At 33.7% G+C, this 23,590-nt stretch overlaps 1 protein-coding gene across 8 annotated transcripts in view; it reads right to left on the bottom strand.

Annotated features, from left to right (window-relative positions):
* The window catches only part of Ralgapa1 (Ral GTPase activating protein, alpha subunit 1 (catalytic)), a 246,379-nt gene that overhangs the window by 125,412 nt on the left and 97,377 nt on the right, over positions 1 to 23,590 (bottom strand). For 4 of the 8 annotated variants that reach the window (XM_013510373.1, XM_013510372.1, XM_013510369.1 and 1 more), the window contains exons 17-21: positions 15,904 to 16,044; positions 5,610 to 7,169; positions 3,667 to 3,791; positions 1,615 to 1,831; positions 494 to 670 (exon numbers count right to left, since the gene is read on the bottom strand). In XM_013510373.1, the coding sequence (XP_013365827.1) occupies positions 494 to 670; positions 1,615 to 1,831; positions 3,667 to 3,791; positions 5,610 to 7,169; positions 15,904 to 16,044 (2,220 nt within the window). The remainder of the gene's footprint in view (positions 1 to 493; positions 671 to 1,614; positions 1,832 to 3,666; positions 3,792 to 5,609; positions 7,170 to 15,903; positions 16,045 to 23,590) is intronic. The other 4 variants (XM_005376917.2, XM_005376919.2, XM_005376915.2 and 1 more) reach the window with 3 other exon arrangements.

The raw sequence follows: 23,590 nt of genomic DNA, 5'->3' as shown, positions 1-23,590 counted from the left end.
TACACACTATGCTTTGTATTTCCTATAATAAATACTTTGGCAAAAATTTATTAAAAAATCTAGGCTGTGAATGAAAATGAAAAAGATATAGTACCATAATTTTTTTTTAAAATTAAGTTTATTGGTACATTTTAGTTTATTGGTACATAATGATGTATGAGGGAATTTGTACCTAAACATGATTTATCTTGATTCTTTTCTTTTAGTGCCACAGTTTTTAATCTAAAATAACTGCAGAAAATGCTCTTGTGCTTGTATGTACAATATTCTGTGAATATTAGGAGCTGAAAGGACCCTCTGAAAATTACATAGACTTCTTGTCAAGAAATTACCTTATTTTAATATTTTTTAAACTCATTTTTGACAATGGAAGGGGAAAACAATAATAGTTTATATAATACAAATAATACTTAAGACTTCTTAAAAATTTAGCTAGATTCTTTGGAGGTTTGAAAACTGAACTGGAGGAACATATCCACTCAAGCAACTTTACCAGTAACTGTTGCAGCTTCAGCAGAGAAAGCCTGTTGATTAAGACTGTTCGTTTCAGAATCTATATGAAGTGTGGTTAGACTAGCCACTTCCTGCTCCTCAGCACTCTGATGATGCCCAGAGCCTGAATCCACATCAGCAGAGGATGCAATTCCAGGGTCAGCTCCAAAGCCAAAGTCTACAGAAAGGAGAATGCTAGTATGAGTCCCATGTATAAAACAAAACTATTAATAAGAAAGATGCAGCTAAATCAGCAAAATTAACATTTCCTCTAAATCTATTTTATTTCCTCAGGCAACTATAAACAAGGTTAGCATTTTAAAGATTATAATTAGAAACATTTTAAAGGTTGGGGTAGTTTTATTATTAACAATAACAAGAAGAGACAGAGACATGTGGTATAGCACCACTGATATCATTCACGTTTTCTGAGAGCTGGTAATATACTTAGTGCTTAACTGTTTTATAATTCCTAGTTCAGGAATATACAAAAAATGACATGTGATAAAAATAATCTTTCCCTTAAGCCATATTCACCTGAGATCAGGGTAGTATATAATCAATGAGTGAGAAGAAGAAACATTTCCCAGCTCTTCATAAACCTAATTCCCAAGGTTTTCACTGTCTTTTAAATTTTGAGGCCCTTCACTAATTGCCAAGTGTAACAGAGAATTACTGCAGAATAATCATGTGGTCATAACAAAGGGCCAGGTACTATCATGGATGTAATTTTAACATGGAGCAATTTATGCAAGAACAATTCTGAGTATTGTAGTATTCAACATAACTAGTCAATGGTTCCCAAATATAATGTGTGCAACAGTAGCAGATTGTCCTTTATTTTAATATTAAATTGATAAGAAATTATTTTCCTTTCAAATTTTTTGGTCTTAAAAATATAATTTGTTTTATGAAAAGTCAGTATTTCTTGTATGACCTAGTTTGGCAAAATAAAGTAATTTCCTAAAACTTCCTCTGGAATTTCACTGAGAAGTGAAATCAAACTATGTAGAAATCACTGAGTAACACTAGAAAGGAAGGTGATGGCTACATAACCCGCAAGTTAGTCTTGAACAGACAACCAATACAAAGCCTGCTACTTAAATAGTAAGAGATACTTGCTGTCAAATTTTCGGCCATCATACTGGAAAGCACTGAAAGAATCCGAGTGACTGTCTGAGCTGATAAGATCACTGCTCCCTGCACTAGCAGGAGAAGTCCATTCGGAGGGCACGCCTGGATCATCAATGGGGCGCATCTGGTTTTGTTTGTTTAGAATATCAGGGAGGTCTTTAGGAATTTCAAGGCTGCCTGGACTACTTCCTCTTCTTGTCATATTCTAAAAATTCAGGAAACATTTTACCATTAAAAAAAAAGAATTTTCACTGTGGAAAATTAGTATGTAGATTCTTAAAAAAACCTAAAAATAGAAATTCCATTCAACCAAGCTATTCCCCTCCTGAGTACCTTTCTGAAAGAGTAAATGACACCATAGTACAATGATATATACATACTTATGTTTATAGCAACACAATTCATAATAGTTGAACCTTGGAGGCAGCCTATATGTCCATCAACAGATGAATGGATAAAGAAAATACAGTATTTGTATAAAATGGAGTACTACTCTGCTATAGAGATAGGAAAATGAGTGTTTTATTTTTTTTTTGGCATGTCAGTCTGCCTGTTAATCTGTGTTTATAATTAACTTAATTAGGACTTATAAACTAAATAAATCAATCTGATCCTGGCAAAGAAAATTTTTTTTTAAAAAAAGGGAGTAGAAGAGGAAGGGAAAAAAAGAACTGAGCTGTGTTATATATATGTACTAATTCCCCACAATGAATGTAATCATTATATACTGCAAACATGTACTAATAAAAATACAAAATTTTAAAAAAGGAATTTTCCATTTTTACTGAGCATCTGAAACCTTTCATTTTCAAGATAAACATCATAAAAAGTGCTGAGATTTAGGACACAGGGGGGCGGGGACCCTTGCCAAACAATCTAAAGCTATAGATCAGTACTTAAACTCTCACTGTTCTGATTAAAGCAAAAACCAGAATATTAGATGTTGGTGGACCTGATGCTCTTAAGCTTCATTAAGATCCATGGAGTGAATATAGGTTAAACAGTAGAAAGAATAAAGTGTTTAAGGGGAAAAACAAGATGCAAACAGAAGTGTGGGAGAGAAGGAAGTGTGATGCCAAAGGTGTCCTTCTACAATAATTTCACAATCATTTTATTCATTCAAGAAAAAAAAAATTGAAAAAGAGAAACGTAAGTCATTGACCCCTTGAAACCCCAATGGAATATAACCAATTCCACATATATTTATTCTTCCCTAAAAATTAAGCATTATGAGGGATAGAAAGTATCTTCTATTATCTTTTTCTAATTTATTTTTACTTTTATCAAAGAAAATAGCTTTTATTTTCTTTTATTTAATTTATTGTGTTATTTCATTATGAGTCGTGCATAATGATCACATTCATCATAGAGGAACTTGCATCTGTATATAATGTCTTAATTCTTTTTCCCCATTCCCCTCCCCCCCGCTTTGACCCTTATCTTCCCCATTTACAAAAGCTGTTTTTCCATTTTCCCCTTTCATTCTCTTTCTAAATCCCTTTTCTCTTCTTTCTCTTAGCCTCCCCCTTTCCTAGTTCCCTTTCTCATTCAAACATGAAACAGCTTTTATTTTCATTTTGCCACAATCTTAACATTTAAAATAAAGATAACTTTAAAATCTGTTCTGAAGTTATCTGGAATGATTACGCAGCACAGTATTTGTGCTATCAAAACTATGAGAGATGGGCCAGGCGACCTCCACTGTTATCTTTGCTACTGAACGCTGACCTCTGGTACCAAGGTAAGATCAAGCTGGGAAAACTAAGAAGGTACTGTATGACTCATATCTATTTGAGCAAACAGATACTCTGGTCTTTCTTTGGTGAAAACTATAAGCTTGTTTTAGGTCTTTGGGTAAAAGTTATTATAAAATATAGTTTAAAAGATTTTAATTCAAAAAGGGTTAAACTGGAAGAGGAAATACTGTTTTGAATAAAACTTTCCACCTATACTGTGCATTAAATATGCACACATAGGTGCATATATTTTTAATTCTTTTAACCTTCCTCTCTAAAACCACATAAGTAAAATACAACTTACCGAGGCATTACCACTTCGCAGTCGTTCAGCTATAAATTCATCCATCAAGTCAGGAACATTAGCACTGCTGCTGCCAATATCATTATTAAGAGGAGGCAGTTTGGGGCTCATGTCCTCTTTATTGACTAAAAGTAAATAAATAACTATATATAGTGAGGAAAAACTTAACTGTATTTTCTAAATGTGAAGCAAAAAACAAAAACAAAATGCACATACACACAAAAACACCCAAAACAAAGTACCTAATGCCATATCAATTATTTGCCAAACATGCATTTATGAATAATTTCCCTCCTTTTAGATTTAATTTTAAGAATTAGTAAATTGATATTTACTTTAACTAAGCAGATGTTAGTGAATCTTCAATATGACCCTAAGTAGCAAGAAAGCTTGTAGATAATAAGCACTAGATGAAGTCAGGTTAATATTGCCTATAAAGAAACTGGTATATTGATCTGTCCTCCTGCCTGTATGCTTTCTTTTAGAGCCTTAAATATTTATAACTGCAAAAAATATTTGCCAGGAATGTATCCCTTCAATCTGTGGAAATCTCAATTGGACACAAATGCACTGAAGTTTGCATATTTATAAATAAAAAAACTATGGTTTTTACAGAATGTTCTTTCCACTACAAAATCTAATTTTAGAATAAGAAAAAAGAGGTTTCTTCCCAAAGGCTTACAAAAACCACCATAATATTTTGATTTTTGTGCGATTACATTATGATTTACATTAAAAAGAAAATATTAACTTGTGAAACTTAAAAAAGACAGAATTGTTTGTCACTAATATGCTATTGAAAAGTGAATTTCTCTACAGTGAAAAGCAAATCAGCACTGTTTATATTCCTAATGAACTACAAAGCATTTCAGATTAAAAATATACACTGGTCAGAAGCTCACTGTGAAATACCATTATCTTTATATTACTGGCCAGGCTTTGCTAAGCTGCCAAATACTGCCCTCAGGTGGCATTAATGGCTCAATGCAAGATGCATTATACAGCGTTGTTAATCATGCTAACAAAACCATGTTAAAATAAATAAAATCAAAACCTACCTTACTGCTGAAAGGTAATTTTCTGTACCTTTAAAGGTATTTTAACTTTGAATCAAGATAAAAGTTACCATAATCTTGCTTTCTTTCTGTAGTTATCCATAGAGGTCCCATATTTAAATTATGATTAGCTATGGTAAAACCTTTATGCAAATTAAAAAATCTCAGAAAAAGGAAAATGATAACTCTTTCAAGGATATAATTTGCATTCTATTTCAATGAATGCAACACTAGAAGTGTACAGCATATTTGGAAATGCCTTCAATGAAAAGTGACTAAATCATTTTGAGAATTAAGATATAATTTCCTCTTTGAAGATAGTTAACTATGTTGGTGCTAGTTATAGGACCTTGATTTCTATTATGTAAGATGTCAGAGTAATTTTCTAACAAGAAAAAAATGTAACACCAAATAGATAGGCAGTACAAACAAATTCAAATCTATCTATATATATATAGATAGATATGGATAAATATATATATATAGATAGATAGATAGATATGGCTAATATACTTTTAAATATAAACTGTAGGGGGCAGGAGAGAAAGTATAACAACTTGGTAAACTTCCAAGACTCATAAGGCATACACAAAAAAATATGTGATTTAGGTAGCTTTTGAAAGGTCATTCAACATTTCCTGTATCTTCTTTCCTATCTTGTTCAGCAGCAAAGAGGTTTAACTAAATGCCTTATAAGGGAAATTAGTAATTTAAATAAACATTTTATGCTGGGAAAATACAGCTGGGGAAAGGCGCATGCATAACCAAACAGAGAGAAAGCAGTGACCATCCCAAAGCTTTTTGATTGCTTATAGCTTGCTTCAGTTGCATTAAGCCAAACTGGTGCTGTCTTTCTCCTTTTGCACTTTGCACACTGTTAGTGCTCACCTGCAGCTTTCCTTCCAAAATAGCCCATTACATGACTGTACAGATCCCTCAGTGGAGCCTCTGGTGGCATTCTGTTCTGCCTCTGTGGGGAAACATTTGCCTTCGGCTTCGAAAGAGCATGTACAACAGTTTTATAAACGCCACCCAGGGAGCCCTGCTGTAGTCCTGCCTCATGACTTGATGACCTGAGAGTACTACGACTACCTAACTGATTACTTGCAGTTCCTTCTTTTGGTAATATGGTGGTGGGAATCTCTGTAGATTCCTTCACTGTTTTGCTACTGACTGGTGCTGCGCTAATTGTATCAAGAGGCCTGTACACACCAGGTTTTACAAGCTCTGTACCATTAGCTGAGCTGGTATGGGTGTTGCTGGTACCGCTATTGTTACTACTGCTGCTACTACTACTACTACTAAAGCCACTAAGCTTCCGTAGTCTCATCTTCCATGGAGCTTCTTTGTTTTCCAGAGGATTATAAAACTGAACAGACTCAGTAGATGGTCTAAAAGTAACATGAACACTATTTCGCTTTTTAGTAGCAATTTTCATGATTTTGGCCCTATGAGTTACTGTTTCAGACAAGCTTCTTTTAGTAGGAGAAAGCTTGCTAGTGTTTGAAACATGAGGCATTCTGCGGTTAACAGGTGCTTTTAGCGTAGTTTTCTTGGCATGCAATACATGTGGGACAGTGATTTTTTCATTAATTTGCACACCCTTAAGCTTTTCAACTAGTGCTACATCTACACAGGCATCTAATTCTGTGGCTGTTTGTCTATACAAGTATTTCCTTTTTTCTTTACTACAAGGGCTATCTGAAGTAGGTTCTGATGATGGTTTATCAATGTTTGGTTGCTTAGATTTTTCGGAAGTTTGTGGTTTCATGATACTATCTGACTGACTAGGTACGATATTACTCATGAAAGCAGGTGCATTTGGTTCTTTCTGAAACTGTATGCTTTCAGGAGTCCCAACAAAAGACATGACATTTTTTGATTTAATTTCTTGATCTATATATTCTAATCTATCTAAGGATGATCTCTCATCCTTAGTTACTGCAATAATCACTTCCTGAGAAGCTGAATCTTTTCCTGTTTCGTTTTTACTACAGTTTTCCTGGTTTTCCTTAAAATATTCTTTCAAGGAAGAAAGAAGATCATCATCTCCTTCAAGGTCAATGTACTGGATTTGTTCAAAAGCTGAATCTGCAAGTTCTACTGGACCTATTAAGTGACAAAGATGGTCATATATGCTATCACCAACTTCCAGAGAAGACTCTCTACTATGAGTATCAGTGATGTGGCTTTCAGTGGATCTAGTTATTGAAGAAGCCTCTGTGGAACTCTGCAAGCTTGGTGCATGACGGGATGAACTGTCAATGACAGGAACTGCACCTTTGGCTCGTTCAACAGTGAATGGTTCCAAGATGTCAGAAGTACTGCTACTTCGAGGCAATGGCTGTTCCTCATTCAAGGCACCAAAAACTTCATTTCCAGTGTCTTCACTTTGTGAAAAATGTCTGACTCTAGTAGGGCGGGGATGTATTTGAGCATCATCAATATCTGTGAAAGAGAAAAATTATATAGAGACTATGTGAGTATAAAATATTAATTTCAACCTTAAACTAAGCATATGTTTTAAAAATAAAAAATTCTGAGTTTTTGTAAGTTCCATGAAAGAAAATCAATTAAAAATATAAATCTTAAAAAAAAAAAGGATGGGCACAAGCCAAGATAGCATGTAGTGTCAATGAATTAGAAAACTACCAAAATACACTTTAAAATGTTAACATGCATAGAACAGTGAAGTAATGAAACATTTGGAAGTGCAGTTTAAGGTAGAGCTGTGCCAATAAACCAAGCAATTCAAACTTGTTACTCAATTTTTCCTACTTAAGTTCTAAGCATAAAAATAGATCCTAACACATAAAGCTGACCTAAATATCCCATTGCAAATTTATAAAATCCCGTTTCCATCCTGAGCAGACAGGAGGCATCATCTTTTCCTCACATCTTGCTCATCTGACTTAGTCAGACATTGTAAGTGGAAATCTTCACCCTCTTCCTAAAATTTTCTTTATCAGGAAACTATTGTACTAAGGTGTTTTATTTTACTCTAGTATTAAAATGTATTCACTACCATCAAATCAAGTCAATACATTATAAAAAATTCTATTTTTTTGCTTTTAACAAGAATATTATTTAAAACTTCTAAAAAGATACCTTACCTGGCTATTATTGGTGCTATTAAACTATCAAATTCTAACAGCTATCTATAGTTTCTTACATCTCTTTTTAAGAAGCGTAGATTTTGGAGTTAAAATGCACATTAAACAATTATCTAACATAACACTCTGAGAGATGAGAAAATTGAGGCCTCGCCCGAAAGATGAAATTACTTTCTCAAACTTATAATCATACAATTTGAGAAGTACCATTAGTATTCTATGTCACTATTATTTTTACTGCATTAACCATTTATACCAAAGGTTGTAATTTTTTAAATTAGTGCATGAAATTCATGTATGTTACCTAGAAAAATTCAAGGAAAAAGCATTTGAAGACAAAAATTTTTATTATGTTTCACTGTTACATGCTGGTCCAAAACTAGAACACTAGGCATAGAAGTGTTCAGTATACGGTAAATCACAAAAATATTTATAAAAATGAAAATCAAAAGATGGAATACTACTTATTCAAATATGCACACACTTTAAAAAAGGAATTATAGAAGTTAAGTACAATGGTTATGAACCTAACATTACTTAGAAGTAATAACACTTTTGTTTTCAGATACCAGCAAAATACTGAAAAATGGACAAAGTAAAAAAAATCAGCTGTCGCCACTTACTAGTTTTGTAAAACAAAGTAAAAATCACAGAACTGTAACTGAATAATGACATAGTGCTCATAATCAAAATTTTAGATTCAGAGTAAAGCTGTGACTTATCTAAGATTACAAATAAGAATCTAAAATTCTTATTGGTGCTAGGTCTTGAATTTAGGTTTGCTTACTCCAGACTCTCAGACCAGATTCCTCACTGATAAAAAGAGAACTGACATTCAAAATATTTTCAAGACACATGCAATGGATGAAAGAAGATAGTCTTGGCTATTTCATTAATATTACTCTCTTTGTATGAAACTTAAAAAGACTCTGACTCTGTATCAGAGTCATATCAAGAGAAGTTTCTATTATGCTAAAATTCTAGTATATTCCTGAAGATGTATGTGTAGGTTCCCAACATAGGTCAAATATGTATCTCTGAAGTTGAAGCACACTGTCATTAAACTGAGTGGAATATAATACTTTTAAAAATTACATTGGTGTTCTAACTTATGTACCTCACTTAGAACTTTTTCTAAATGAAAAGCAAGTTTCCTTACAAACTTCACCTTTATGCACTTATACTCACTGTTATTGTAGCAGGTACCTAATGCATATTTCTGCAGCTTGACGAATAGAAATATTTTGAGTTGTTATACCTTCCACATCAGGTCATAAGAACATCTGCTTTGACGGTAGATACTATATTCAACATGCACTCCTTGTTTTTTTCCATATATAGGAATCAGCAAAGGGTAAAGACATAATTTTACTATAAAGATTCTTAAGGATTTTATAGTTGGAATTTAATCAAAGTTCAAAATCAAGAATTCAGAACATTAAATTTAATGAGATATGAACTTTAAATATGAACTTTAGGTATGAACTTTAGATATGAACTTTCAAATATGAACTTTAGGAAACAGTACAATTTGGTTTTAATTTTTGGTTCTGGCTATTAATAGTTCGTATTTTTTTCATTCTAAAGAAGCCAAGAAAAATTACTGTTCTTTTTTCTTCCCAAACATAGTCTTCATCTTCATATTAGGAAACTTACATTATTTCAGTCTGTGTTTTCTTCCTAAAATTTTGCTATCACAAATGAGTATCTAAAATGCTATGTAAGTTTAAGAGGGGAAGTGCTTTTTAAAAATGTAACTAGAAGCCAGGTATGGTGGTGCATGCCTGTAACCCTAGCACTCAGGAGGCTCAAGGAAGAGGATTGCTGAAAGTCTGATGCCAGCTTGGGCTACATAGTGAGTTCATGACCAGCCTGAACTCAAAAAGACTGTGACTCTGTATCAGAGTCAAATCAAGAGAAGTTTCTATTATGCTAAAATTCTAGTATAGTCCTGAAGATGTATGTGTAGGTTCCCAACATAGGTCATATTCAGTTCATATTCATGAACTAATTCACACAGCAAAACCTTGTCTACAAAAAAAAAGAGTGTAACTAGGTATTTTCCTACAGTAACATAGTGTTGGAGAATTTAAAACTGGACAAGTATTTTTAAAGTAAGCTTTAAGTGGGCACATCATACTAAAGATGTGGGCACATGATAACTCTAGTTGTATAAAATCAAAGAAGAAAGTAACTGCTGACAGGAAATTAATGCCAGCACTTGAATTAAGTTTAATTGGGAAAATATACTTGAAATTTACTGAGGAAAAAAAGACTAAACAGCTAAACTATTTATAGATTTTCTACATGACAAATATTGTTCTAGGCACCATACATATGTTAACTCATTTAATCTTAAAAAGTCCTGTGAGGTGCTACTATCTTTACCTTGAAAGTAATGATATAGTAAAGATGAAGACACTGTTTATAAATGACTTGCCCAAGATTACATGGCTATAAAGTGAAGAGCACTGATTTGAAATAAGACAGAAATAGTCTATACTATCAAATAAGACAGAAATAGTCTATACTATCAATCTCTTGATAATGTGTTACATGTTTTATATTCATGAACTAATTCACTAATTTTTAAAAACAAAATGTTGGTAAAATTAATTGTATTATTAAGAAACTACGAAACACCATGATTCATCTTTATAAAGATAAAAATCTTAAAAGACCTAGACAAAACAAATATTGGTGAACTACACAGAGTAAAATGACTGAAAAACTTTGTATGTATGAGGTTTAAAATAAAATATCCTTCAAGACAATTTAATTATGCTGGTTATATTTTAATCTAGAAGATGTAAGCTTTTAAATTATTTTAACTTAAAGAGAAACCATTTAATGGACAAGAGATGTTTTTAACAAGTATTCAAACCTTGAAAAAAATGCTTCCTGAATAGCCTATAAATTTATAGAAATGTTACATTTTATCTTTTTGATCCCTTAGTATTAAAGTGTTGAAAATTATTTCTGTATTAAAATTTTTTTTCTGAATATTCTGCTTCAGGGACTGGGGATTTAGCTCAGTGGCAAGTATGAGGTCCTCAGCTCGATTCCTAGTACTCACCCCCCAAAAACCCCAAAAAACAAAAACCTTGAATATTCTGCTTCAATAATAGGTTTCCTTTGCTTGTTTAAAGGTAAGCTGTGAATTAAAATGTAATGTGTAATAAAAACATACTTTTTCCTAGTAGAATTTATATTTTGAGGATTTCTGCTTTGTTCATCATAATATCTCACAGTTGCTTGAAAGACATCACATACTATGGCTTAAATAAAAACTGGTAGAAAGGAAGCATTTTTAAAAGTAAAATTTTAGTAGCTACTGATTGGTAAAAGTCTAATTAGTTCCTCAAGGGGAAAAAAAATCAAGTTAAAATACTACCAAATCAATGGAAAATTTAAAAATTTTCTGAAAAGATTTACATAACCAAGTACCCCAACTTCCTTTTACCAAAGTTAAACTATTTTCTTGGTCAAGCACAAATATTTATGGTCAGTAATATTTGTATGGCTCCTAAATTTGCAAAATCATTTACATTTGTTTACATGGAAATTGGTGCCAGTTTGAAAAAAGTTTTTTTCAGCTAATTACTAGGCAATTTTATACATTTTGTCTATTTTGGCAACAATGACAATATACTTTCAAGATGGGTAAGAAGTACAGAGAATCTATGCTAATAAAAACTCTATCTTTTTAAAACTAAGTATAATGTGCATGGTTTTAATTTAATGTAGGTAATTCTAAGCAGTTATCTATGTTATTGAACTCATAAGCAAAGGTTTAAAGCAGAGGTTTAAAGAAAAGGTTTAAAGCAAAGGTTAAAGGCAGTAAGTCAAGTTCACATAAATAATTTAAATTTCAAGTCACCATAATTTAACCCACTAAACTTTTTTTTTTGGTATCGAGAATCAAACTCAGGACCTCTGAGCTATATCCACAGCCCCCAAAATATGTTAGGGAAATATAGTTTTGTGTGTGTGTGTGTGGTTTTTTTTTGGTGTTACTAGGAATTGAACTCAGGACCTTGTGTTTGCCAGACAAGCACTGTGCCGCTGAGCTATATCCCCAGCCGTAAACTCTTCTATTTCTTTTTTCATGACTTTTAAATTCTGGACATGGCAAATGACCTGTACGTTTGTATGTTAATTACAGTATTTTGTTTATGAGTATATTACCAACTGCCATTTAAGTTCACTTCAATTTTTCTATTTGTTTATTTGAGACAGGGTTCAGGTAGCCTCAAACTTGAACTCATGGTAGTGCTCCTGCCTCAGCCTCCTGCTCATATATACTTATACAGCATTACACAATGCAAACAGAATAAAGGTAAGGTTATTCCCTTTAAAATGTTCTGCAACTAATTAAGAAGGAAAACAAGGACAGCCATAAAAAAAAAAAAAGAGTATAATATTTTGAAATCCGAAAGCTCAATTCTTAAAGAATATACTTTTAAAGCCAGGCATGGTGGCACACATCTATAATCCCAGCACTTGGGAGGCTCGGGCAGAAGGATCACCATGAGTTTGATGCCAGCCAGGGCTACATAGTGAGTTCGAGGACAGCCTGAACTATTAAGCAAGACTGCTTCAAAAACCAACAATGACAAAGACAACTATTCTTTTTAAAGGATCAGGCGGTGAGGAAGGAAAATTAAAAGGAGTTTGTTTGTTGTTGCAGTCCTAAAAACTGAATCCAGGACCTCACACATGCTAAACAAGAAAGAAACATAAGCAATTAACTAGTTGTACTGATTGAATACCCAAGACTTTGGTCATTTGTGTTTTTTCTTAACTGAGCACTATTTTTACAAATGCCTGTACTGATATAACTCCTTCTCCTCCTGTTGTTTCTTTTCATCCAGCCTCTCAAGAAACAAGTTCTGGTCCTTCATTGTGCCTCTAAGAACCATAGGAGCAATAATAAATCCAGTAATTCAGATTTCTTCAAGGCAAACTGGTATAAAGTAGTCCTGTCCAATCTTCATAGTGCTAATTTTTAAAATTAGAAGGTTCAATATTTCCCAAATTTGTCCTTTTTGAAATCTTAGTGCTATAGGCTGTTAACATGCATACTCAGAAAAGCACTCTATGCTTAAGTAGTTTGAGAAATGTTGGATTATAGTTTGTTTTAGTATTTTTAAACAGAACTTCTGGAGAGCTTCAATATATTGATGAACATTATCAACCTTTTCCTCTCTAAGCCTATTTACATCTCTGAACAACGTATTCTGAATTTTTGCATCATCTTGGAAAACAGTAACTTCATAAGTCAATTTCCAGGAAAAATAAAATTTTTGCTGCTATTTTGAAGTGGTATACTTCCTATTCTTCATTCCTGGGATAAAAATGATTTTCCAATTCAAGTTACATCTACTTAGGCTTTTATATTTTATAGTACACATATATAAAAACTGGAAGCAAGGGCATTTTAAATTATGAATAAATTAGTATCAGTTTAGGAGTATGTATCTTTTCTTGTATACTTTCCTATACCATCTGTATTTCTAAAATGAACATTTATTATTTTCATGATCAGATATGAAGATTGTTTTGTTTTAGTAACTGGTGTGTCAACATCACCTAAATCCTTACATTTATTACAGGAGCCATTTTATCTCAAATGAGAAAGTGAAAACAAAAGTGCCATTTAAAAAATTCCTTTTACAAGTTTGATTCTCAGTACCCAAAAACAAAAAAAAATCCTTTTAAACGTTCTTTATACATGCTTAAATCATAACATCTTGTAAAGATGTAATCTTTCTGAATTATGAATGGACAGCAAGAGTTGTGAAGTAAGAATCCCTGCTGGCTAAGTTAGTGCTCTAGAACATTCTAAAGGGAACAACCTTATCTTTATTTTAGTTTTTAAAAAATAAGTTGCAGAACGAAAATTCTGTAAAGCCCTGAAGATTCTGAGAAAAAAGAATACTTTAATATTTTAAGACAAGAGAATATGCGATCCAACAAACTTTTAAGAATGAGTGGCCAAAACTCATTTAATTTTTCTAAGCAGGTCAAAAATGGTTTGTATTATATGCTTTTAGGATACTTTAAAAGCTTGAAATGGCCCAGCATGGGGGCATATACTTGTAATCTCAGCAACCAGGAGGCTGACACAGGAGGATCGCCAAGAGTTCGAACGCCAGCATAGGCTACGTAGTGAGTTCAAGACTAGCCTGGATTACACAGTGAGACCTGTCTCAATCAATCAATACTTGAAGCAAAAAAAAAAAAATTGTACATAGTTTATAATAATCTCTATGTAGTTTGTTGTAAGACAGAAATATTATTTCATTTGCCTAAGTAACTAAACCATAATTTTTATAAGCAACTATCACCTGTGTTATTCACATAAGAAAGGACAAAATACTTAAAATAGAGCATTGAAAAGACAAAATATCTCAATTCTTTACTTATAGCTAAGCATCATCTATAGCAAAAATGTCATTTTTCCCATCAAAACTTACATTACCCTGTGTATATATTTTCTAATCTTCCTACTTGTTTGCACTGATAGCATAAAAGATTCAGACTGCCTAATTGTTCTGGTATAAAATCTGTTCATTCATACATCAAATATTTATTGAACATCCAGGTTTGAAGCCAGATTTCCTTTTTTATTACTGTTTTGTTAAATTACAAAATCAGCTATCAATTTTATTCTAAACATAATTAATTATACTATCATTTCAAAGTATCTCTGGAACAGCTCTCAAACACCACAAAATCCATTCTCAATTTTTTCCTAGTCATTGTATTCTGAATTAGAAAACAGACATATCATATCCAATAATTAAATGTTTTATTGCCTCATTTGAGAATGCCAATACTAAGTATTTTCACTTGCCGGATTTTCAACGTAACACATGTATAGATTTCTGTACCTACCTGTTCATAATTTTAAATTTATGTTTCCCCTGTTGGTTTAGATGAAACCTGTTCTTAATAAGATTAAGGATGGTGGAAGGTACATCACCTGAAATATTAATAAAAATGCACCTTCCCTTTTAGTTCCTCCAGTACATTTAGGCACTGAAGGGTACAAAGTTTGGAAAAAGCTGAAACAACAAAAACCTCGTTACCTCACTAAAAGTTACAATGTCAAGGAAATACTCCTAAGAATAGAGACAGTAAATTACTTAAAAATGTACAAGTTTCTTTAAACTAGCACATTTTGCATAGTAACTGTACTCAACACAAGTTTGCTTCTGTCCAAAAGACAAAAACACTGTATGATTTTATTTATACAATTTTTTTTTTCAAAAGACAAAACTAATCTACGGCAACAGAAATTAAAAACTGGTTGTGTGTGGAAGGGTAGAGTGAGTAATGGAAAAGTTGCATATTTTATTTGGGATGTTAGTAATTTAGTGGTGTGTGCAATTCTCAAAACTTACTGAATACAAAATCTATACATTTTACTAAGCCTTAATTATGCTAACTAAGCCTTAATTAAAAAAAAAAAAGTCATCTCAGTACTGGAGATTAAAGATCTGAAGCAGAACTGGAAAGCTAAGCAGGTATGGAAGCTTCTTGAACTTGGGGTTTCCAAGAATGGTTTTTAAATGAGGATGTCCTTACAATTCTATATACTATTAAATCTAAAAAACATACAAATACCTATTCCCACTTTTATATTATGTGTTTTTCCCAACGATTTACTGACCTTATTTAGTATCATTATGACAGATAATGAAGAAACTATTCAAGATTTACAATACTGGTATCAGAAAAATGGGGAACTTAAAATCAAGGCTTTCATTATCTTTTAAGCCAGCACTTATGAGAAATCTATAAAATACAAACATACATTGAGAAAAAAATAAACATAAAAATATTGGACATTGGCACAGCACTAAACTTGGCACTTCCAGAATGAACTGCAAGGGTAGCATTAGAGTTCAAATAACTCAAAATGTTGATTTCTCAATCATTTCCCAGTTTCCCACACCTCCCCCAAAGAAATTAACTTTGAAGAGTATATTTGACTAAGCAAATTTGAAAGCAGAGGATTAAAAAGTGAAAGGTGGTGCAGAAATTAGCAGAGGTGGCACTACCTGAAAGCTCATCAGAAAGGGGAGTGAGAACAATATCAGGCAAGAAGGGTTTGGAAGTATGGATCAGAACAGGAGCACTTTTAGCACTGCGTATATAGGCCGATGGCAGAGCACATTCACCAATGGATCGGCTTCTCATGGCTTTAAAAAAGGAAAAGAAAGAAGTGGGGAAGGAAAAAAGAAGAGTGACTATAATGAAAGGCTCGTGTCACAGAAAAAGCAGCAACAGAGAAAACTAAAAGATACAAAGGAAGGAAATTTTAAATTAAAACATTTCAGCACAGCAAATACTGGCAAGCTGTAAGAAAAGAAATCAGAGAACACATACATTTTGAATGTAAACTGTTTGGTATAAAGCAGAAAAATGCTTTTTAATATTAGCAATTACAATGGAATAGCAGTAAAAACAGCACACACTTCAGCACTACATTCTCAAAACCAAGAATTAATATTTGTTGAATGTAAACACTGAAACAAACTCCATATTAATAACTGAAATTTGTGACACAATATTTGGGTATATCTCAAGGAAATTCTGAGTCACTCTTCTTAATGAAGCTGGACTGTAAGAATAAATCGTCTCTATTTTCATATTTTCCTTCCAATAAATTTCCAAGTCACTCATAGGTCTTATTTAGAAAAATTTTCAGTATATCACAATCAAAAGGATTTACTGTCATGGTTAGTATTTGTTCCTGGTAGGAAATGAGTACTTCAACACATCAGTATTTTTTATTTATAAGGAAGAAGCAATAAAAATTTTAAAAATAGAAACATTTACACAAAACAGAATTTGCAATCAGCATTAAGAATCAGGTACTTGAGAAAACTAGACAATTTTCTGATCATTCAAATTATAAACATATAAAACCTTAAAAGAGTATGTTTTTAAAGACAAATTTAGATTACTTTTTAAAATTACATTTGTCATAACATTTGATAATTTCTTAAAAAGTCACTAGTTCACAAAACTGAAGACAAATGTTAGTTCACACAGATATAACCTAGTAACTTAAACTTCACAGAGATTTTAAATCAGGGACTACTGATTAAATGAAGATATATAATATACACAGTTATGAATAAATAGAAGACAATATTATATAATATCTAGAGCAATAGTGATGGGAAAAAACAGCTTGAATGTTAACATCAATTCAAAATCCTGGGCTTCCCTTGTTACTAGTAACAACTCCTGCACTGTTAAATTCCTTAGCCTGTCACATAAGATCAGACTTTGCTACAACGAACCATTCACTGAGCCTTCATATCTTCCTACCCTCTTTCCATGCTGCTGCCACACAGTTTTATTTTGCTCCCTAGAAATTTCAAGCTCTTTCCTCATACCATGGCTTTGTATGTTACTCTTGTCCTTGATCTCTTTCTTTTCCTGACAAACCCTCTTTCATACTTGAAATATCTCATTTAAGAAGTTTTGGGGACATTCAATAGATAACTTATTGGGAATATAACAATAAATGCAAATAAATAAAAATTCCTGCTTTTACAAAGCTTATATTTTCAATAGACTGTACGATTTATCTTAGATTTCTCAACTTTTCACACCAAAGTATATTCTCTTTGAATCTCTAATGACTGATACATGAGTTTAATAAATATTTTATGAATAATGGTATTTGGGCCAGATGTGGTGGCACACCTGGGGAAGCCGAGGTAGGTGGATCAAGAATTCAAGGCCAGACTAAACTACACAGTCTACACAGTTAGACTACCAGTCCACAGAGTGAATTCAAGGATGGTTGGAATATACAGTGAGACCATGTCTTAAAAAACTAAAAACAAAACCAAAGAAAATACTACTACCTGGGTAGGAGTTCAGCCTAATCATTTGAAAAAGAAAAGCTGGCCAGGGGTGGTGGTGCACGCCTGTAATCTCAGCACTTGGGAGGCTGAGGCAGGAGGACTGCTGGGAGTTTGAGACCAGCTTGGGCGACAAAGTGAGCTTAAGGCCAGCCTGAACTGCATAGGGAGACCCTGTCTCAAAAGACAAAGAAGAAAAAGAAAAAGAAAAAGAAAAAGAAAAAGAAAAAGAAAAAGAAAAAAGCTTCAGACTGTGAGGATACAAAAGGGAAAACCAAAGAACCATTTACCAAAACTTAAAAGTGCTATGTTGTTTATAACTAGAAATAAGTAATCTCTTTTTCCAAAAAATGTTATGAATGTTGGCAAAATAAAGGATTTTTAAAGAGCTACTTTTAGGTACATCAATGTGTAGAAAGAAGTGAATATGGGCCAGGGATACAGCTCAGTGGCAAAGGGCGTGCCAGGCAAGGGCAAAGGGCCTACCAGGCAAGGACAAAGTCCTGAGTTCGATTACTGGTGCCAAAAAAAAAAAAAAGTGAATAGTTGGAATTGTTCAGGTAATAGTTACAATTTGTCTTCAGTGTATGGCTTGCCATATATTTTAAAGATAAGTATATTTTAAAATTGAGTACAGGGGCTGGGGATTTAGCTCAGTGGCACAGCACCGGCCTGGCAAGCACGAGGTCATGAGTTCGATTCCTGGTACCGGAAAAAAAAACAAAAACAAAAACAAAAAATAAAATAAAATTGAGTACATATGTAAAATGTCAGAATCTAATCCTGCTTGAGCTTTCCTGCTTCTTTTCCTTCTTGTGAAAGTAACCAACAATTTTTTAATACAATTTGAAATAAAAGTACAATTGACTTGAAGATAATTACTCATTAAAACTTGTTAGAGCAAAGACCCAAGTATACAGGCAAAACAAAGCACTGCTCACACAGAAGATAACCAGATGTAGTTTTTAGAGGTAATCTTTTTAAATTAAATGGAATCAAGTTTTAGATTACACAAGTAAACTATCCATTTTTATCTTTTTTTCCTTGAGGACTGACAATTTCTTCTGTTCCTCTTTACCATTACCAATTTGAAGGAAAAGTTTAGGCATTTCCCTTAGCACTCTTTCTGTGTTTGCAATGGCATGTATCTATGTTAAAGCCCGATTTAATTTTTCAAAATGCATCCTCCTTTTGTTACTTAACTGTGCATCTTCACACTTACCTAAAGACTAGCAAGTGCCTACCAACTATACTAGACACAATGTAGAAAATTATTTGCAATGAATTAGCTAGTGAGATATGTGGGGATATACTAATCCAAATGCTAAGGTTAGTGAATCTCTGGATAGCTACAGATATTCCCATTACCACATTTATCTGCAAGCCATATGCCACCAATAATCAGACTTAATCTGTAATATGCTTTGTGTAGACAGGTCAGTGTGAAAAATATAACATCAAAAAGTAAGAACATTTTTAGACTCATAAGCATGCCGATTTTTGAAGGTATTTTATTTTCATCTCTCATAAAAGGGGCAGGGGAATAATGGGCTCTGTATGAATTTATCTTGCACTACCGAAACCCCCACGGAGGGTGCAGTCTCCCATCTGGCAATGTGGCACATTGATGAAGAAAGACAAAGAGAGATCTGCAGTTTCAATGGTCTCTGGGACGACCAGCTGGTCTCAGTGGAACAAAGGGCCAAGAGTTGGAGTGACCATGGCTTTTACGTCACTGGGTAAAAGGTGACTGGGTGCTCAGGAAGAGTAACTTTTGCAGCCACAGCTTGTAAAGAAGGGAAAAAGCATTCCTGCACCAGGCACAAGGGCTCCCCAATTAGTGATAACACAAATAACTTGATGTTTGTAAAGCTAGCACTTTTACGGTTGGGAAGGTATATTCCTTTTTGAGTCTCATGGCCTCAGCAGAGATGTTATCTCATGCTTTAGCCCTGAAATTTCACAGGCTCTTGCTGCAGCCTCCATGGGGTGGTGGTGAACAGGGGTGATCTTGCCCAGGTACCAAGGCTGGCCTGGATAACATTCTTTTAGCCAACTAAGGGAACATTTACCTCTACATAGCCAGCTCTTTATAGGCAAACAGCTGAGTGGCCATGTTCTCTATTCTAGTAGTACCAAGGAGCTTTATGGCTGGATTATGCTTAGTCTTGTAAGAAATCACATCTACAAAGTGTAACTATTTTGCATTCCCATCATTAAGGAGAGTTTTTGTTGCTACACATTCTCAGCATTTGGTTTTGTTAGTGTTTTGGACTTAAGCCATTCTAGTAGGTATGAGGCCGTATCTCTTAATTTGTAATTCCCTAATGACATACGATGTTGGATATTGGGGACTACAAATTATAAATTAAGTCTAGGGGACATTCACACTTGTCCTTGTCCTGACCTTTGAGCCAGATTGGAATGCAGAAACTCCCCGCTCTTTTTTGGTCACAGCTGAAAGCCCCAGGGCTAGTGACTGCTGTGGCAAGCCCGGGGCAAGGTAAGACATGCTGAAGGTGAGGCACCTGGGGAAACTACAGTTTCCTTATTGCCCCCGTCTTGTCATTGTCCTTGCAAGAGTGCTTCTTACTAGCCCACTGTGGTGGCCATTACTGTTCCTGGAAACACCCACTGCCCTTCACCCATTGTCCTTGACTCCGATATAATGGATAAATATCAAGGTTCTGGGTGCCTCAAGGTCTTCTGTTCACAGAAAGCAACCGGTCATCCCAGATCCCTGCTGCACCTGCCATTTTTGTCTCTTGCTCTTTCTTACCCACCATGAGCCCTAACTCCACACAGGAGATTGGGGACTCACTGCAGGAGCCCCGATAACTGGTGCGATGCAAAGTCTCCAAAATTTGGGCAATTTTTCATGTGCTTACTTTGCCATCTGCATTCTATTTTGGTGAGGTACCAAATATTTTGCCTATTTTACAACAGAATTGTTTTCTCCTGTTGAGTTTTAGGGTTTTTTTCTGTATTCTGGAACAAATTCTTAATCAGCTATGTGTTTTGCAAAGACTTTTCCCCAATTCTATAGTTTGCCACCTCATTCTGTCTTTCACAGAGCAGAAGTTTCAATTTAATAAAATCTAACTTAGCAATTTTTTCTTTCATGGGTTGTTTTCAATGTTTTATCTTAAAACTCACTGCTAACCCCAAGTGACCTAGACTTCCTTATGTTATCTTCTAGGTGTCATATGTTGCATTTCACATTTAGGTCTATGCTCTATTACAATTTTTTTTTTTCCTTAAAAGATGAAAAATCTGTGCTTAGACTTGCTTTCTTTGCATGCGGCTGTGCAGTGATTGCAGCACTATCTGAAATCTTTGCTTCTTTATCAAGGTTGATAGACTTATAGTCATGTACGTCTATTTTGTTCCACTGATCTATTTCTCTATTCTTTCTCCCATACTGTACTGACTTGATTACAGTAGCTTTACACTAAGTTTTCAGATCAAGTTTTGTCACTCCTTTGAACTCACTCTTCTCCAGTATTGACTATTCTCCGTCATTGATCTTTGCCTATAAACTTTAATGAATTATTCAACATCCATAAAATAACTTGAGAATTTGATTGAAATTGTCTTTGGATGGATGTATGTATGTATGTATGTATGTGTGTGTGTGTGTGTGTGTGTGTATATATATATATATATATATATATAAAGTGTTTCTAGGGCTACAGATACATAGCTCAGTGGCAGAGTGCTTTGCCTAGCATGTGCAAGGCCCTGGGTTCAATCTTCAATACCAAAGAAAAAGTTTTTCTATCCATGCACATGAATTATTTATTTTGGTCTTTGATTTCTTTCATCAGAATCACACAGTTTTCCTTATATAGCTCTTGTATATCTGTGATGAGATTTAAATCTAATTATTTTTGGAGATTCTGGTGCTAGTGTAAATGATACTGTGATTTTAATTTCAAATTCCAATTGTTACACTTAATCTTAGCCAAAGGGCAAGCAACAAAATTCCAATGTCCATTGTTGGTGTTCAGGAAGAAACTGATTTTTATGTTAATCTGGTATCCTGCAATCTTGTTTCTTCAGATTTTCAACATAAATAATCATGTCATCTACAAAAACAATTCTCTTTACTCTCTCCTAATGTGTTTTCTTTGGTCTTACTTTACTAGAAATACTGAGAATAGTGCCTTATTGCTGATCTTAGAAAATAATCTAATTTCTTACAATTAAGTATGATATTACAGACAGGTTTTTAAAAATAGATTTATCAAGTTTCCTTATTCTTTGTCAAGAGATTTTATCCTGAGTAAGAGTTCGATTTTGAAAAGTTCCTTTTCTGCAGCTACTGATGATTTTTCAGTGACTGTATGACTTTTCTTGTTCTGTTTATTTAATGAGATAAATTGCACTGGGGTAACACTAACCTCATAAAAAGAGTAAATATCCCTTCTGATTCACTCTTCCTGGGATTACCTGTAGAGAATTAGTAATTTATTCTTAAACAGTATTTGGCAAAACTCAGTGAGCCCTGCCAGGCATAGTGGTGGACACCTGTAATCCTAGCACTCTGCAGGGCTGAGGCAGGAGGATCTTCAAGAGTTCAAGGACAACCTGGGCTACACAGTGAGTTCAAGAGCAGCTTGAACTTTATAGGAAGGAGCTTGGTTTCAAAAACCGAAAAAAATTCAGGAAACCCATTTGTGCCTGATGTTTTCTGTTTTGGAAAATTACATATGTCTATTCAAATTATCTGATTTTCCTTGTGTGAATTTTATAGATTGTATCTTGTTTCAAAAATTGGCCCACTTCATCTAGTGTATCAAATTGATGGGAATAGTTGGTCACAAAATTTACTTGCAACCCTCTTACTGTTGAAGGGTGAACAGTAACGGCTCCTCTTTCACTTCTGATATTAGTGACTGAGGTGCTCTTCTCCAGCCTCTTGTTAACCAACAGCAGTGATGGTGAACCTTTTAGAGCTTTCAATGATACAAACAGTCTGCTGCAGAACGCGTGCTGAAGGTTCACCACCCTGACCTAGAGATTTATTGGTTCTGCTGGTCTTTTCAAAGAAGCTATTGGTCTTATTCATTTTTCTCTATGAATTTCCTGTTTTCAACTTTATGCTGTAATTATTATGTCTTCTTCTGCTTATTTTTGGCTTGTTTTTTCTAGTTTCCTAAGGTAGATGCTTAGTTTATTGATTTTATATCTATCTTCTTTTGTAGTATGTTTCAATGCCATTGATTACCCTCTATTAGAGTACTTTTTTCACTGTACTCACAAATTTTGATAAGCTGGATTTTCAATTAGCTCAAAATACCATAAAATTTCTCTTGAAACTTTTCCTTTGTCCTATGTATACGCAGAGTATGTTATTTTATCTGTAAGCATTTTGCAGTTTTCCAACTGTCTTTCAGTAATTGGTTTCTAGTTAAGTTCATTGTCGTCTTAGGACATACTCTAAGATATCTATTCCTTTCATGTGTTGAAAGCATGCATCATGGTATGAAATGTAGTCTATCTTGGGTTAATGTTCTGTGTGAGCTTGAGGAGGATGTGTAACCTAATGCTACTGAATGAAGTAATCTACAGATGTCAATTACATGCAGTACAGCTGACCAATGGTGTTATTCAGTTTAACTGTGTCTTCACTGATTTTCTACCTGCTGAATCTATTAATTACTAACAGAAGGATATTAATTCTCCAATATAATAGGAGATTTATCTACTTCTGACAGTTTTGCCAGTTTCTGTGTCATGTATTTTGATGATCTGCTGTTAAATGCACATACATTAAGGACTATGTCTTCGTAGAGAACTGACAACTTTTATCTTTATATAATGCTCTCTGATAATTTCTTTGCTCTGTAGTTTCACTTAAAAT

The sequence above is a fragment of the Chinchilla lanigera genome, unplaced genomic scaffold (genome assembly GCF_000276665.1).
Source record: "Chinchilla lanigera isolate Chin_1 unplaced genomic scaffold, ChiLan1.0 scaffold00008, whole genome shotgun sequence".
Classification (NCBI taxonomy): Eukaryota; Metazoa; Chordata; class Mammalia; order Rodentia; family Chinchillidae; genus Chinchilla; species Chinchilla lanigera.
Note: the sequence above shows the minus strand (reverse complement) of the source record. Positions and strands in the feature narration are given on the sequence as shown.